This window comes from Erpetoichthys calabaricus, chromosome 10, assembly GCF_900747795.2.
Source record: "Erpetoichthys calabaricus chromosome 10, fErpCal1.3, whole genome shotgun sequence".
Classification (NCBI taxonomy): domain Eukaryota; kingdom Metazoa; phylum Chordata; class Cladistia; order Polypteriformes; family Polypteridae; genus Erpetoichthys; species Erpetoichthys calabaricus.
Window position 1 is genome coordinate 108,826,571 of NC_041403.2, and position 15,697 is coordinate 108,842,267.

At 36.6% G+C, this 15,697-nt stretch overlaps 1 protein-coding gene across 1 annotated transcript in view; it reads right to left on the reverse strand.

Annotated features, from left to right (window-relative positions):
• Positions 1-15,697, reverse strand: part of LOC114659307 (cadherin-22-like) — a 785,264-nt gene that overhangs the window by 426,714 nt on the left and 342,853 nt on the right. The window contains exon 3 of the mRNA XM_051932845.1: positions 9,403-9,522. Coding sequence (XP_051788805.1) covers positions 9,403-9,522 — 120 coding nt within the window. The remainder of the gene's footprint in view (positions 1-9,402; positions 9,523-15,697) is intronic.

Sequence of the window (15,697 nt, forward strand, 5' to 3'; positions counted from 1 at the left end):
TAATGGAAATGCATTTTATCTTCTAAAGCTAACATGTAATGGAACCACCTTATTGCTCCGTGTCATTTTTAATGTGATAAGAGAATGTTAGTCAGATAGAAACATGGACTGTTTCTGTACATATATGATAGGAACTTAAAGAAACATTACCAAGACATGTAAACGTTAAACAGAAAGATCATAAATAAGAATTTTCCTTTTTATTTGTGCATATTATCAAATTTTCTCTTAATTTTATGTGACTTGTTTTCATTTTGAATTTAACTTAAACATTTAAAGTGAAGACCTTTGGGCTGTGGACAAACACAAGTACAAATAAATATAATAATAATATTTCATTCACTGTGGGTATAAGACTCCACCAGAACTCTTCTTTGTCTTCTTCTATTTGTGGACTTCATGTAGCAGGACATCAAGGCACAGACCAGGATGTGACAGTGTCCAACTAGGGAGGTCAGTGGTAGCATTGTTCCTTTATGCAGATATTTATGTGCTTTGTATCATCTGACTGTGACCTTCAGCACAAGCTGAAGTGATTCATGCCAAGTGTGCAGCAGGAGGGATGAGGATCAGCACCTTAAAGTCTGAGTTCATGGTTCTTTCAAAGAAAGGAGCGGATTCCTCACTACAGGTGAGGAACATGAAACTGGCCTTAGAGGAGGAGTTCAGGTATCCTGGGATCCTGTTCACAAGTGATGGAACAAGAAAACACAAGACGACCAACAAACTGGAGCAGCAGAAGCTTCTGCAGGCATTGAACCCATCAGTGGTGGTGAAGAAGGAGTGGGATCTACTGTAAAAGCAAAGCTTGCAATTTGCATTGAGCTACATCCTTGCCCTCACCCATGGTCATGAGCTGTGGGTAAAGACCAAAACACTGAGACTGCAAGCAGAAGTGTCAGAAATTAGGTTTCTTTGCAGGGCAGCTGGGAAGACACTTCATAATAGGGTGAGATGCTCAGCAATTCAGGTCACTGTCCCCCTGGATTGAGTGGAGCCAGTTAAGGTAGTTTGGTCATCTTGTATGGATGTTTTCTGCATGGGTGGAGACCCTGCAGCAGACTGTGGACACAACAGCTACCTTGGGAATGGCTTGAAATTCCCTAGGATGAGCTGGCATCTATAGCTTGGAACAGAGAAGTCTGGGCTGGTAGTTTGTGGTTTGTGAAGATGAGATGAGATAATATTGCAATGATAGTACTGCCACTGCTACTACTAATACTACTACTACTACTACTACTAATAATAATAATAGTTAATTTAATTTATATAGTGCTTTTCTCCTTACTGAGAGCACTTTTACATAGACAGAGGATAACCACTTCAACCACTACCAATGTGTAGCACCCACCTGGATGATGCAATGAAAGGCATTTTTTGAACCAGTTTGCTCACCATACATTACCTGAAAGGTGGGGAAGGGGTGACAGAGAGATAGCCAATCGGAGACAGGGGGTGATTAGAAGGCCAGAATGAACAAAGCAGTGGTGGACAATTTAGCCAGGACATTAGGATAAACCACACTCTTTTTGAAAGATACCCAGGGATCTTTAACGACCACAGAGAGTTAGGACCTTGGTTTTACGTCCCATCCAAAGGATGGCACCATATTTACAGCACAGTGTCCTTGTCACTACACTGGGGCATTGGGATCCATGAACAGACCACAGTGTAAGCCCCCCCCCCCCCATGGCCTCACCACACCTCTCCCAGCAGCATCTCATCTCAAGCTTCTTCTGATGGTCTCCCCAACAGTAATGATGCTGCTACTAAGTTGTATTGTTATCCTTTTTTAAAGGACATTTTTGAGTGAGTATATATTTTTAAGTCACCTTGAGTAAAGATATCTGGAAAATAAAAATGATAAATCAAAATACTACTAATAAAAATATGAATGATAATGATGCTACTTCTATTACTAATAACAATGATACTATTATTAGTCTTAATACACATACAATTACTAACAAAAACAACAATAATAATAGTTTTATTATTAGCAGAGATATTTATAGGAAGGTTTGCATTTTGTGTGTATATTTTTTGGAAGCCATTCTTTATGAAAGTGTCTGCTAATAAATCATACTAAATCGTATTGTACATACTAAACTGCTGCACAAAACATAGTGCTATGAATATAGTCTGAAAAAATGTGGTTTATAAATGACATCAGCACTTTTAAATGACATACATGTAGTACAATTATAACATGTTGTCTTAGTTAAGGAAGACAAACAAGTTAAGTATCTGGCCACACATATGAATAATAAGGTATATTCTTATTGAGGGCTCACATTCATTTATTTTATTTTTATTATTTATTTCACATTTGTATTTATTGCACAAGTTAGGAACTTATCAGACTGTAGAAACTAAAAATAAGTGTTTCAAAAGCTGAATGAAGAGTGTCTTTTATTTTAACTTCCTTGTATGGTTTGGACACCCCACCTTATTGGACTATTGCACGGATGTTGAGCAGACTGGAAGGTTGCAGAAGTCTCATTGTGACATTTCAAAGGCCTTTCTTCTAAAGCAGCTGTTGTAAGTGCAATTAATGGTGACAACTCTCTTCACATCCCCGCCAAGTGTGCAGGGTTATCACCAGGAAAAGGGTGGCTCAGAAAACATTTATGAAAGGTCTGCTTAACCATGTGCAGTAAGAAGATGAAATATAAATTCCTGAAACACACAAAAAGTAAAAGGTCTGTGGTGGTATTTATTAAATAGAATTATTTTAATGGAATGCAGTTGTATGAGGATGCAACATTTTACATATGTTTGAATTTTATATATCGTATTTCCCACTAAAGCCAAAAATCCATAGGCTTACGTTTTAATTGATGTATTTTAAATTTTTCAAAACACACTGCACCATTTTGTGTATCACTTCAAATTTTTTGCTATTACCAGAAGCTGACAGAAAACTATCCTGATTTTCGAAGCTGCTGAAACTGATGCAGCGGCATGCCTGATGCCTGATTGTGATGCACTGAACCACAATAATCGTTTAAATCAAAGCCATTTGACAACACTTGCTCTCTGATTTTGGAAGCCAGGAAGAAGACACATCTGGAGTTTCATCCAGGTGACCTGTTACAGCTTTCTTAAATAGGCCACAGCCAGCATGAAATAGTCAGTTCATCCAAACTGTTCCCATACAGATGTTCCTAGCTAGTGCTGGAGCTCAAAGTCGGCAGTCAAAGTGCTTTGCTTTTATTTGGTGAGTTCATGCGCAGCTTACATCTGTGCATCAGTGTGTGAAAGGGCAAGGTTTAGGACTTTTTACAAACATAACATCTTGAGTATTCAGTCTTTACTAAAAACTATAAGAAAACAGAGAGGAAAAACATGAGTAATTAGTTTATGTGATGTGTATGAGTGTGCTTTACTTTTGCTGGACATTTTTTGTATACTGTGGTGGGTTGGCACCCTGCCCGGGATTGGTTCCTGCCTTGTGCCCTGTGTTGGCTGGGATTGGCTCCAGCAGACCTCCGTGACCCTGTGTTCGGATTCAGCGGGTTGGAAAATGGATGGATGGATGGATTTTTTGTATATTTTATTCATCTCTTTTATTCAGTTATCTTTTTTTTCTTTCTTTCTTTCTTTCTTTCTTTCTTTCTTTATTTCTTTCTTTCTTTCTTTATTTCTTTCTTTCTTTCTTTCTTTCTTTCTTTCTCCCAGTATTTTAACTTTTCAAAATTGATGGACATTTATTGTTCTAAGCGCCTTGAGCATGGGAAAGGCACTATAGAAATAAAATGTATTATTATTATTATTATTGGGGTAAGAACTTATTAAATTTGCCATAACACAAACTGATTTTATGTTAATACTAATGCTGCCCTGGAGTAGGAACTCTTTGGAAACACTGAAAAGTTATATGAGGGAGCTTTATATGATTTGCTGTATACACCTAAAACTAATCAATATTGATACTAATCAAACTAATTACCATCAATTCAGTAGGAATACGGTGGTTCAGCACTCGCCCTGAACATGCAAGTATGGAAGACACTTTAAGACAGATGTTACTATCAATTGTGCATGTGCATGGTAATCATCTTTTCCAAGCATATTTAAGTTACACTGTAAGACTGTGTAGTGAAAAACCTGTTGTGGTATGCCGTATTTTCAAAGGCACATTTGTTTGGCCTTATTTAACTGGAAAAAAGCATCCCTTATAACACAGTGCAAAAAGGATGCCCTATTTTATTTAAGAATAGCTGAAGTATGTGACGTGGCACAGTTATAAATAAGTATGGAAAAACTGTTTTTGGAAATTCAACATGGCTAAACACACCTCAAGATGAGACAAAGCAACAAAAACTGTAATCCAGTGAAGCAATGAAGTTGTGATTTAAATTGGCTAAAAAAAAAAGCGCTGATGCCTTTGATGAAACAGGAATTTGGCCTACAAAACTTTGTGCACGCTGAAGGCACCCTTCCATTAGCCTCAGCACAGTCCTGCTGCCTGATGGAAATTGTGTTCTTTTTTCAACACTGGCATTTGTGTTCCCCTTCTCTACAATGCGACATATAGCTTACATTTTAAATTGGACCAATGGCAACACACAAACAAAGTTCCAAGAAAATCAGTTTAGTGATTTTTACATGATTAATGAACAAATAAACAAGTAAACAAACAAATACACAAACAGATGTCCTAACAATTTAAGATTTTATTTACATAGATAAGAAAAAAAAATCAAACGTTCACTCCAAGGACCTGTGCTAAGCATCTATAAAATTTATCAAGAATTTGTTAATATTGTCCTTAATTAAGCATGCTGATCCTGTGTTAATCTTGACAACTACATAATTTAATAGTTAACGCTACAAAGTTTGATGACATTCTCTTGATGGGTTAGAAATGGTGTTAAACTTTCATTTAAATTTTATATGAAATATTATATTACCTATAATTTGTTGAATTGTTCAGTATCATATTTATTGCAACATTTTCTTATAAAAACAAATAAAGGGATAGATAGATAGATAGATAGATAGATAGATAGATAGATAGATAGATAGATAGATAGATAGATAGATAGATAGATAGATAGATAGATAGATAGATAGATAGATATGAAAGGCACTATACAACAAATAGGGTTTTCTTATATTAGAAAGATTAGATTAGATTAGATTTATCAATCCCATAGTGGAAATTTTAAATTCATTCTTTATCAAATTACTACGAGAACTGAAGAAATTTAGAAGAAATAGTGGCCAGTGAATGAAGTCAGTGGTGCCCTGGAAGCTCAAAGTTCTAAAATGGCACATTAGGTGTCTGTTACTTAGACGACTTATATGAGATTACTCATATCCTCAGTAGGTAGTGACTTATACCAATGTTAAACAATGCACCAACGATGGATGGTGAATGTAACCAAATGCTGTGCAATCTGCAAGATAAACATAAGTGACATCCAAGCAGTCTTCAAAGTGCTTAGAACCAGGAGGCAAAATAAACAACCATTATGCAGGAAATGTAGTCTCAAAATGTACAAATTAGAAGAAGAGGTAGAGGCAAGGATCACACTGCAGTATTTCTTGCCATTCACTTTGACCAGGAGCTCTCTCTGCCCTAAGTCAAGGCTTGAATTATATGTTAAAAATCTGATTTATGTTTCCCAAATTTTCAAGTATGTGGCCTGAAAAACAAAGCAGTGTATAAAGAACAAAGAAACATAAACTGTATTTTACAGATATAGACAAATATACCATATGGTATATACACATGCATATATTCATATTCATATCAAAAAGTGTGTGTGTATGTGTGTATCTGCCATTTCTCACAATGTAGAAAACCAAAACAACTGCTCTGTAGCAATTTCATAAAACTTGTACAACATATAGATTGTTCAAATGGTTAAGTCTCAGGATAAGCTTTATGCCCTTTTCTGCACCCGTGTCCCTCAAAGGAATCAGACAATAAGATTGCTATCTGTTACAAACTGCCTACGCTTGCTGAAACTCCCTGAATCAATACACTCCCTTCTCTCTGAAGATCATTTCTACAAAGCCAACAGGATCTGTTAACCCGCTTCTCTTTAACCAAGGCTCTTTAGGTTGCATATGTAAGTAGATGTCGATAGAGGTCCCAGTTTTAAATCACACAGGACATGCACTACACTTACACGGCATAAATATTTATTTACTTGCAAACTAACATTACACATGAGATGCCCACTATGGCACCATTCACACACAGACAGTTTAGAGAGGTTTTGAGATTAAAAGGCAAGAAAATGACAGTGATCATCCCCCACCTGACCTGCACTCAGGCAAGCGGCTTGCAGTTCACGGTGGAGTCCTATCTCATGGCGTAAGAGGGTGATTTATCATCTTGGCAAGATGAAACAGACTCAAACAAAAGGCTCAGCCATGAATTGTTTAATGTTTAGTGATAACCTTCAGCGGTTGTGCTGCAGACTGGCAATAGAAAGTCTATTAAAAGGTACTCTTTATATCAAGGAGTTTGTACTTTTGGGAGAAAGGAGAACATCCGTTTGTAAGACAATGGATGCAAAAGTGTTGAATAATTTCAGAGCCATTTAAATTCAAATACTACCATTTTATGTGTGCCGCTGACTAATTAATTTTGATATTTTTTGTAATACTGTACAATCAGAAACAGCATTTTTTATTTACTTTGCCTCCTTATAAATAATAGAAACTTTTTTTAATGACCCATGTCATTGAAAGTGTTTTTTCTGATCAATTGATAACATTTCTAAATTAATGCAGTAGTAACTATGATAATACTGAAATAATTAAAGAAATCCTAAACAGTGCCCACCCTACATCCCAAATATAACTGAGAGAAATCACTTATACCCCCTACCCCACCACATGATTAAACAGCCACAGCAGCAAATTAAGTCTTATACATAGTGACACAAAATGGAAAGAAGAGTGTTACAGAATTATAACCCAACAGAGAGGTAAATAAAAAGTGATCTGGTAGAGGGTAAAGGTTTAAAAAAAAAGAAAAATGAGCAGATAGTGTTATACTAGTTGTTTATCCAGGGTATTCTGCTGAACTGCTGTGAAAGAAATGCCCACCTGCCTTTTTAGTTCCAGCAATCATCCTAAATTTCCTTCTAGCAAGAGGGAAAGTCACCACCCACAGGGACAGGGTAGCCAGACTGTAACATGACCTTTTGTTTGGGAAACTGTAATACAGAATGATATTGAAAGGTCGGAGAATTTTTTTTCAAAGTAGAAGTGCTAAACTATGGTGAACTGCCAGAAGTCGGCTGCCAAAAAACATGCTGTCACAAAACCTAAACAGTAAAACAACAATGAAGCTGAATGTTGACCTCCAACGAGTCAGAAATCAAAGACATGCTATAAGCCAAAAATCAAATGATCTATAAGTTCTCTCACTGAAGTCATTTGAACGATGAATCCTTAAAGCAAAGAAGCTATAGCCAAAACTAAAGTATAAAACTGTGATAAATGTCAAAGCAAGAATTGCTGGAAGTCAACAACTAGAAGGGGTGCTGCCACAAAAATTCCAGACAAACCTAAACATGGAGTTGAAACATGAACTGCCATGAGTTGGAAATCAAAACGAGTGTTGACACCAAAATTAAAAACAAAACTGTTAATGATGTCAACATGGCAATAGATATGAGTCCAAAACCAAAAGACCTTTAACACTATGAATGCACACACTGAAGTTGTTTGAGGGTTGAATACTTAAATCAGAGAAGCAACAGCCAAAACTGAAGATTAATGCCAAAAGGATCATTTCCAGATGTCAAGAGCCAGAGGGTATGCTGCCACTGGAATCTGATTCAGAAACTGAGCTGCCACCATTGACTCTAAACTGTTCAAGAATTAGAAGGCATAAAACAACGAAAATCTCAACACGAGACTGTAACAGGTGTTGAAACAAAATCGTAAGAATGTTGAAACAAAATTGAAGTTGCTTTACTGTTGGATCCGGAATCTCGGACATTGCTCTGAATGTGGTACTGGGTTATAAAGCAAAGTATCCATGACATGCTGTGTAGTGCTTTCTGGGTTGCAATCCTCAGCAACAGTGCAGTGCATCTTAGCAGCATAGTCACAAAATGCTGACGCTACAAAATGGCAATGTGACACACCTTAAAATAATAATAAAATGATACTAAATTAGTGTTGTCATACACGTGCACATGGGAGGCACCTAAAGGGATAGAAAGAAGAAATTCCATGCCAGGCCAGGGGCTGGCAGAGTACATTAATCCTCGCTCTATTACCTCTGCAGACCCAACATGGGAAATCCGAATGCTACCGCCAACGTCACTGTCTGAATGACTTTACTTCTGGGCCACGCATCAACGATGTCATTTCCGGTTCCTGTCTTGATGACGACACTTCCGGTTCCTGTCTAGATTACGCCACTTACGGTACCTGCCTTGATGATGACACTTTCCCTGACCGACCGTAAAACCTCGCCAACTACCTTCAGTTAATCAGTTCTTGTTTGGACTCAATCTGTACACAACTGTACATCTTATTTTGCTCTTTTGCAGCCAAAGCTCAAGTATATGGGTGGCTGCCCAAACCTTTTTTGTGTGTCAAAACTGATTATTTCACAGTGTTAACTTACTAACAGCATGTATTAATGTTCTCTGACACATGAAAAGCTATAAAGAGTATTATGGCAGAGCTGAGGACTCTGAAAAGGAGACTGAGAACTTTAGATGTCTCAATAACTTAATTACAAACTCCAACACACGCCCAGGATTTCACACCCAAGGAATGGAGACTACAGCATGACCTAGGGTAGTTGTAAATGCAGACCAAATAAATAGTTAAACCAATGGATAAAAAGGCAATGTAAATATAGACCACCTCACTAGCTATACTTTTGGTTTTGGGGATATAAAAGGCTGCAGTCTAAAATGAGAAGCATTTCACTTGCCATACTCAAGAAGACAGGAATTCTATATAAAATAGAGCTCCATGTCTATGGGAAAGTGAAATCCAATCCAGTGGGGCAAAGAGTAAAAGAGGTTGTATAATGATCTATTTTTTAAAGAAAAGAATGAAATAGAATGCCTCAGCTCATAGAATTTTTAAGGAGTCACATGCATTGGTTTACCAAATACCCCCAAAACAGATACACCATCCATTTATAATTGATCCTGTTCAATGTAATGCCAGTAATACTGGGTACAATACAAGAATCAGTCAAGGATGCACAGCAGCCCAAACACACACACTCCCACCACACCAATTTAGAGTTGCCAACTAATTTAACATATACAGATATATGAGATACTAAGGGAAAATGACAGTACCTGGAAAAAAGGAAAAAAAAAAACACTGAACAGGAAAGTGTTAAATTAATCCTAATGACCTCTTCCTTTCTTGCATCTACTGCTAACTTTCCAGCCTCACCTGTCTTGCTGTCCACAGTGAAGAACTTCTCGCCGTCCAGCACACTGTATACAACACGTGCACTGCTGCCATATGTTGGATCATCTGCATCTGAAGCAGTGACCTTCATCACAGATGTCCCTGCAACAAAAGACAAACAATAGTGACCTACAGAAAATTTAAGACAGGGCAGAATGAATTCTGCTGAGAGTAAGCAGCTTGCTAGAAGTAAGCACGACCTGGGCAATTATTAATACATTTGCATTTTCCTCTTAGTCCTCAAACTGCTACCCAGCATGTCATGTAAATGCCTAAGAGTATGAAAAAGAGATTTTAAGTTAAATGTGTGAACAGCTTTCAGAAACAGTAAAATGACATTACCAATGAATTTGCATACTGGATTTCATTTCAGTGCTGTGTACTGAACTGATTATAATTATATCTACTGAGACTATTCATTCATTTATGCACCCATTCATTTTCTGACCATACTTTTTCCATAAAAGATTTGTACAGAGTTGAAGTTCATCTTGTATCAGACTCTAGGAAGGAAGGAACCAAGCATGGGACATCTAATGAATACACACTAGTTAATTTAGATTCTCTTATTAACATAACTACATGACTTTAGACTGTGATGAGGAAATGTAGGTATCCAGGGAAAATCTACAAGAACACAGGGAGAATTTTCAATTTATAAGCATGAGATAAGTAAAATTACAGATTTCCAAAATGATAAATAAATTGTATGACCAACTGCTGATGCACACATATTTTTACTACCTGATCTACTGGAAAATATTTAATAGAAGGCTGAGATTACAGCAAGTGTTACCCTCCCTTAGAAACCTATAAAGTTTCATCAACTCTTTCATACTGTATATTTGCATAACCAACTTAAAATGATTTCTGGGTCCACTCTTAGATACTGAATTAGATTAAGCAGGTTGGAGAACATTATGGCTCGTTAAGCTTCAAGAATAACTTTAATAGAACTAAAGAACTCCATAAGAATTCCTCCTGAAAAAGTCTCCTGTTTTTACAACCAAACATTATTTTAATTCTTAATAGTCAGTTGCATAGTTTATACACAACTGGCAGCTGCCCTTCCTATATGTCTTCAAAGGCTTCGGTGAATAAAGTTAAGAAAGTATTAAATATTTTAATACCGAACTTGCCTCAGCTGGCAGAAGGATGTCAAATTAGTTTTATCCCATATGACACAAAGGTAAAAAAAAACAATTATTTCAATTGGACTCCGGAATTCTGGCTAGGCACATTAAAATAAAATGACAGGAAACATTCAAGAGAAGATAATTACTGGCAGCAGGTGATGTCCTGAAAGGTCACCATGGTGCGATGGCTCAGTTCAACCATCACTGCGTGCAGAGTATTTGTAAGTTAATTAGGCTAATTACTCTGATGTGTCATTGTCTTGTTTGTTCACCGCCATCACCCTTAGTCCTTAGGGACACCGTTTCTCACATGCAACATGGAACAGGTCTCCTCTTTAAATTGTAACCAGTCACATTATAAATTCCAAGGCCGCCTGGAGGTAATTCAAGGCTCCATGCAGCTTGCATCCAGCTGTCACAAAATGAACATCTTAAACACATCACATTAGAAGAAAGAGTTTATCTAATATGCCAGCTATTACCAGTAAAGCATCCTGCACAATGCACACCATTTATTTCAGACAATAATATGTTGTTTATTGTTAAATGTTTTTTTTGGTAGCTCATTCAGAGCCTCATTGTTGACAAAGCAGGGAATCTCTGCCTACCCATCCATTTCTAGCCCAAGTCAATCAATTAAATGGTCAATGGTGTTCAAAGTTATCTCAAAATTAGGAAGCTACTCTGGATGAGGCAGTTGTCTATCACAAGGTGCTGTACATGTTAGCCACACTCAGTTAGACAGGGCTCTTTTAAAGTCAATATTTAATCAAACTCACTTGTTCTTTGGATGTTAGATGAAAACCCAAAGTAGTGAAAGAAAAACCTCATGGAAAGAACAAGCAACTCACGTCAAAAATATACCAGCAACTGTATTAGGCAAGTCACTAAGGCTGGTGGCACATGACGCAACTTTGGGTGGAAGAGCACATCAAACTTTCGAACTGTATATTCTGGATTCTGGATTACAAGGATAGGAATCATAGGAGATGATGAATTATGTGACTGGCTCTCAGCACAGTTTCAGATTTCAAAAGTATCACAAAATTGCTTTAATTTGACAAACAAGATGATGCTTGGGATTGCCAGTGGGTCAATAAATGTTTTTCAGATATGCTGAATTCAGCTCATCGTTTTGCTTTTTCCTTTTGCTTTTACTTTTTACCCCAAACACAAACCATCAGACAAGAGACATCCTCTCTTCTGGTGGCATAGTCTAGAATACCCATTTTCATTGTTCCCCTGCTGCTATTTTGTATGCATTGTACTTCCAGCTGAGCACTCATTAGTTGTCATCTCACACTTCCATAGGAGCCCAACTTACAACTTAAGAAAAAAATCATCTGACAAATCTGTTTGACATTGTCATATTGAGTTGTAGACCACTCTTGCTGGGTAGCAGGGACTGTCATACTACCACAAGTTGCCACGACTCACTAAAATTACGTAAATGAAGGATATAACTGAAAATTGGTGGAAAAGTCATGTAGTGTGATGGGGACATAAATCCAACACTTCTGTTGGTCTCACTTCCATCTGTAATACCACTTGTAGCTAAATGATCGTATTTAAAGAATGGATGGACCTGGGAACTCTTAAACATAAAGTGGGGTTTAACGCTCATAGTTCATTATTTTGAGGCTAATTGGAACAAAGGAAAAATCTGAATCCACAATGTGTGATTCCACAATCCAATTACTCTGGATCCAGAAGTCAGCGTGCAATAGTTAAAACCTGGAAATGCAACTCAGACATAATACTGCAAGTTTGGGTTCAGAATTACGTTTTTACCTTTAATCAAACATCCTTGCTTATGGACATATTTTTCATAATTCTGTATTTAGCAAAGAAGATGAAACACCTTTTAAATAAAAATTTTAAATTAACGTTTTTTTAAATAGGGCAGCTCAATGGTGCAGCAGATTTTGCTGCTTCCTCACGGTTCTAGAGTCAATCCCAGAGTGGTCACTGCACACATTTCTTCAAGCTCATATTTATTATCTTTGTCAGTACTCCAAATTCTTCTCAAAACCCAAAGACTAGTGTGTTAGTTTGAACACCAAATGTAACTTGGTCCTATAAAAGAGTGTGTCCTGTGATGGACTAGTCCTTAACTGGTTCCAGGTTTCTTATCTGGGAGGAACGCAGAATGAGAATTAGATCATTAGAGTTATTTCATAGAATGAATACATCTGCAAATCTTAAAGGAAAACGTAACATAAATAACACTAAATACTGATGAAAAAAATACATCTTTATGAATTTGCTTGAAATCTGAAATATATAGGAAAGATTAATATGCCCCATCTAGGTTTTGGGTTGTATCTCATTCTCAATTCCCGAATAAGCTGTACTTCCTATGGAGGGATAATGCAGGGTATTTCTGAAATATTCTTTCACCCTTGCAAAAAAGAAGGCTTTTTATGGAATGATAAATAAATTCTTCAACTGTTTTCTGCTTTAGAAACTGGTTGGAATAAAAGTTAGCAGCCATTTTCTTTTTTTCCCTTGGCTAGAAGTAAAACAGTGACTTAACCTTCTGTAAATAATTTCACCTTCTCATAAGAGTCGCCTGAACCTGCAAACGACAGCATATATTACAGAGTTTATACATCTGGAGGGCAACCGTACATGAATTATAATTGAAGGGATGAACAAATTACAGGACTTGTGACTTAATTCCAGAATATAAAAGCTGAATATTGAGAGGCAATTGCTGATTTATGGTGTAATAATGACATGTCAAGGATCCTTTTTGTGAAGCTATAATGAAAAATCTGCTCTTTGGGGTTTACTTTTCCCTTTCCTCTAATTTAGGTTGAGAAAGGACAAAAAGCACTGCATTTCTTCTTAAAAGCTATTCCACTGAATTATGCCCTTTCTTGGGATTTTATTTAAAACTGCTCTGCTCTGCTATTTCATGACACTTTTGTTCTACTAATTTAGTATATAAATCTGTTAATAGACTCAAGAACATAAGAAATGGAAAAAGCTATTGTCTTTTGTAAAAAGGTTTTTAATTTGAAATGAGTCTGCATTGATATGTGTGTGGACAAGTCCCTAACTTTGGATTTTTCATAGTGAAATTTGTAATAAATTTGAACAAATAAACTTGGATATTGTGTTAATTGCAAAAAAGACAGTTTCAGAAAAATATAGCAAATTTATAGGCAATGCAATAAACAAACATTAAGGTAAAATATAATATTACAATCTATTATGAAGCCTTTTTAACATTGCAGAGTGATAAAATTTGCTTTAAAGATCCCCATCATTCCAAATATTTATATTCAGGCGTTTTACGGTCTAACACTGCACTGATAGCTTTGTTATAATGTAATGTAATTATAATGTAATTACCAAGACAAGACTTGTGTATTTCAGTATTATTAAGAAAGAATGTAATTTTGCAATTAGTGGTTACAGAATGGTGGGCATAAAGCAGAAAACAACTCTCAACTGGGAAACTCCATGTGGGAGTTTCCAATCTGCCTATCATGCACATCTTTGCTGCAGTTTTTTCTCATATGCCTACTGTGTAGACACAAGAAGAATATACTGTACATACTACATACAGACACTCAGTTGAACCTCAGTCACTACTATTGTGGGATATGCTTTGTAACCACTGTGCTATCATCATGTACTTATTTATGCCTACATTTTTTCCAAGTACACTGAATATACATTCTTAGTCTGTGTAAGACATTAGTACCCCATTAGACACTAACATTTAAATCAATATGTTTTGAACTGCAGGAGATTTCATGGTCAATTACACTTGGTACCTTGCTGCAATCAAACTATGTGTGGTTTTCAACAATTTTAGAATAAAATATATGTGCCACCAAAATTAAATTGTACAAAGTTCTTACTTAAGAAGCACTTCAATCAAGATTCTTTATATTTTTCAGTTGTTCTTTGAATTACAAATTGACTCATACGAGTGTGACACCAACAATAATTTACAGAGCCAATTAAAATAGTCGCCCCCTTGGAAATTTTGACATTTTTTTGTTATACAAAATTGAATCACCAAGGAATTCAATGAGGCTTTTTGACATTGAACATCAGACAAAGACTTTTTCATATCAAAGTGAAAACAGGTCTCTGCAGAGTGGTCTATATTAATTACAAACATAAACCCCCTGTGGCGTCCTTAAAGAAACCTGAGATTTCTTCAATAACAGAATGGTGTCTCACCGACTGTTACTATGGATAAAGATATTAGAGTGTTTGGAGTAGCTGTGAATCCAAACTATCTGATGACACTAGTCTACAGCAAAGTCCTCCTACACCAGGGGTCGGCAACCCGCGGCTCTGGAGCCACATGCGGCTCTTCAGCCTCCTTGTAGTGGCTCCCTTTGGCCTTGACAAAAAAATAAAAACCATGAAAATGAATGATGGCAATTTCTTAATTTAACTTGTATTTATATATATATATATATATATATATATATATATATATATATATATGTTTATTTACTACTACTACTACTGTTATACATTTTAACATCTAATTTAGAGAGTTTAATTCTGCGTGGACAGAAGCATTTGCCTTCACCGCCAACGACGCTGGTTTACCGGTGTGCTTAATATGTGGCGATAAATTATCGAACAACAAAAAATGTAACGTTGAAAGACATTTTCAAAACAAGCTCTCAGCATTCACTGAAAATAAGCGAAAAGATAAGCGAAAGAGAGCAATTTCGGAACTGCAACGGAAAGCTGAACAGAGCAAACATACTTTCAAAAAGTGGATCACTTCTACACAGTCAACTACAGCCGCTAGTTTTGTGGCAGCTCAAGAGATCGTAAGGAGGGGTAAGCCGTTCACAGACGGAGAATACATGAAAGAATCGTTCATAAAAATATCAGAGCATCTATTCTCCGACTTTAAAAACAAACGGGAAATTGTTCAGAAAATGCAAGCTGCATTTAGAGAAAGATTCAGTGAGTTCAGAAAGAAAAAAAACACTCTCTCCTTCCCTGTCACACCCCTGGACGTCGACCCATCCCTGCTGAACACATCCGCATTCACAGGAGTAAGTAAGCCCGATCTAGAAATTTAACTGGACGACATAGCAGATAAAGATTAATGGGTGTCCAAGTTCAAATGCCTGACAGCGGATCTTGAAGAA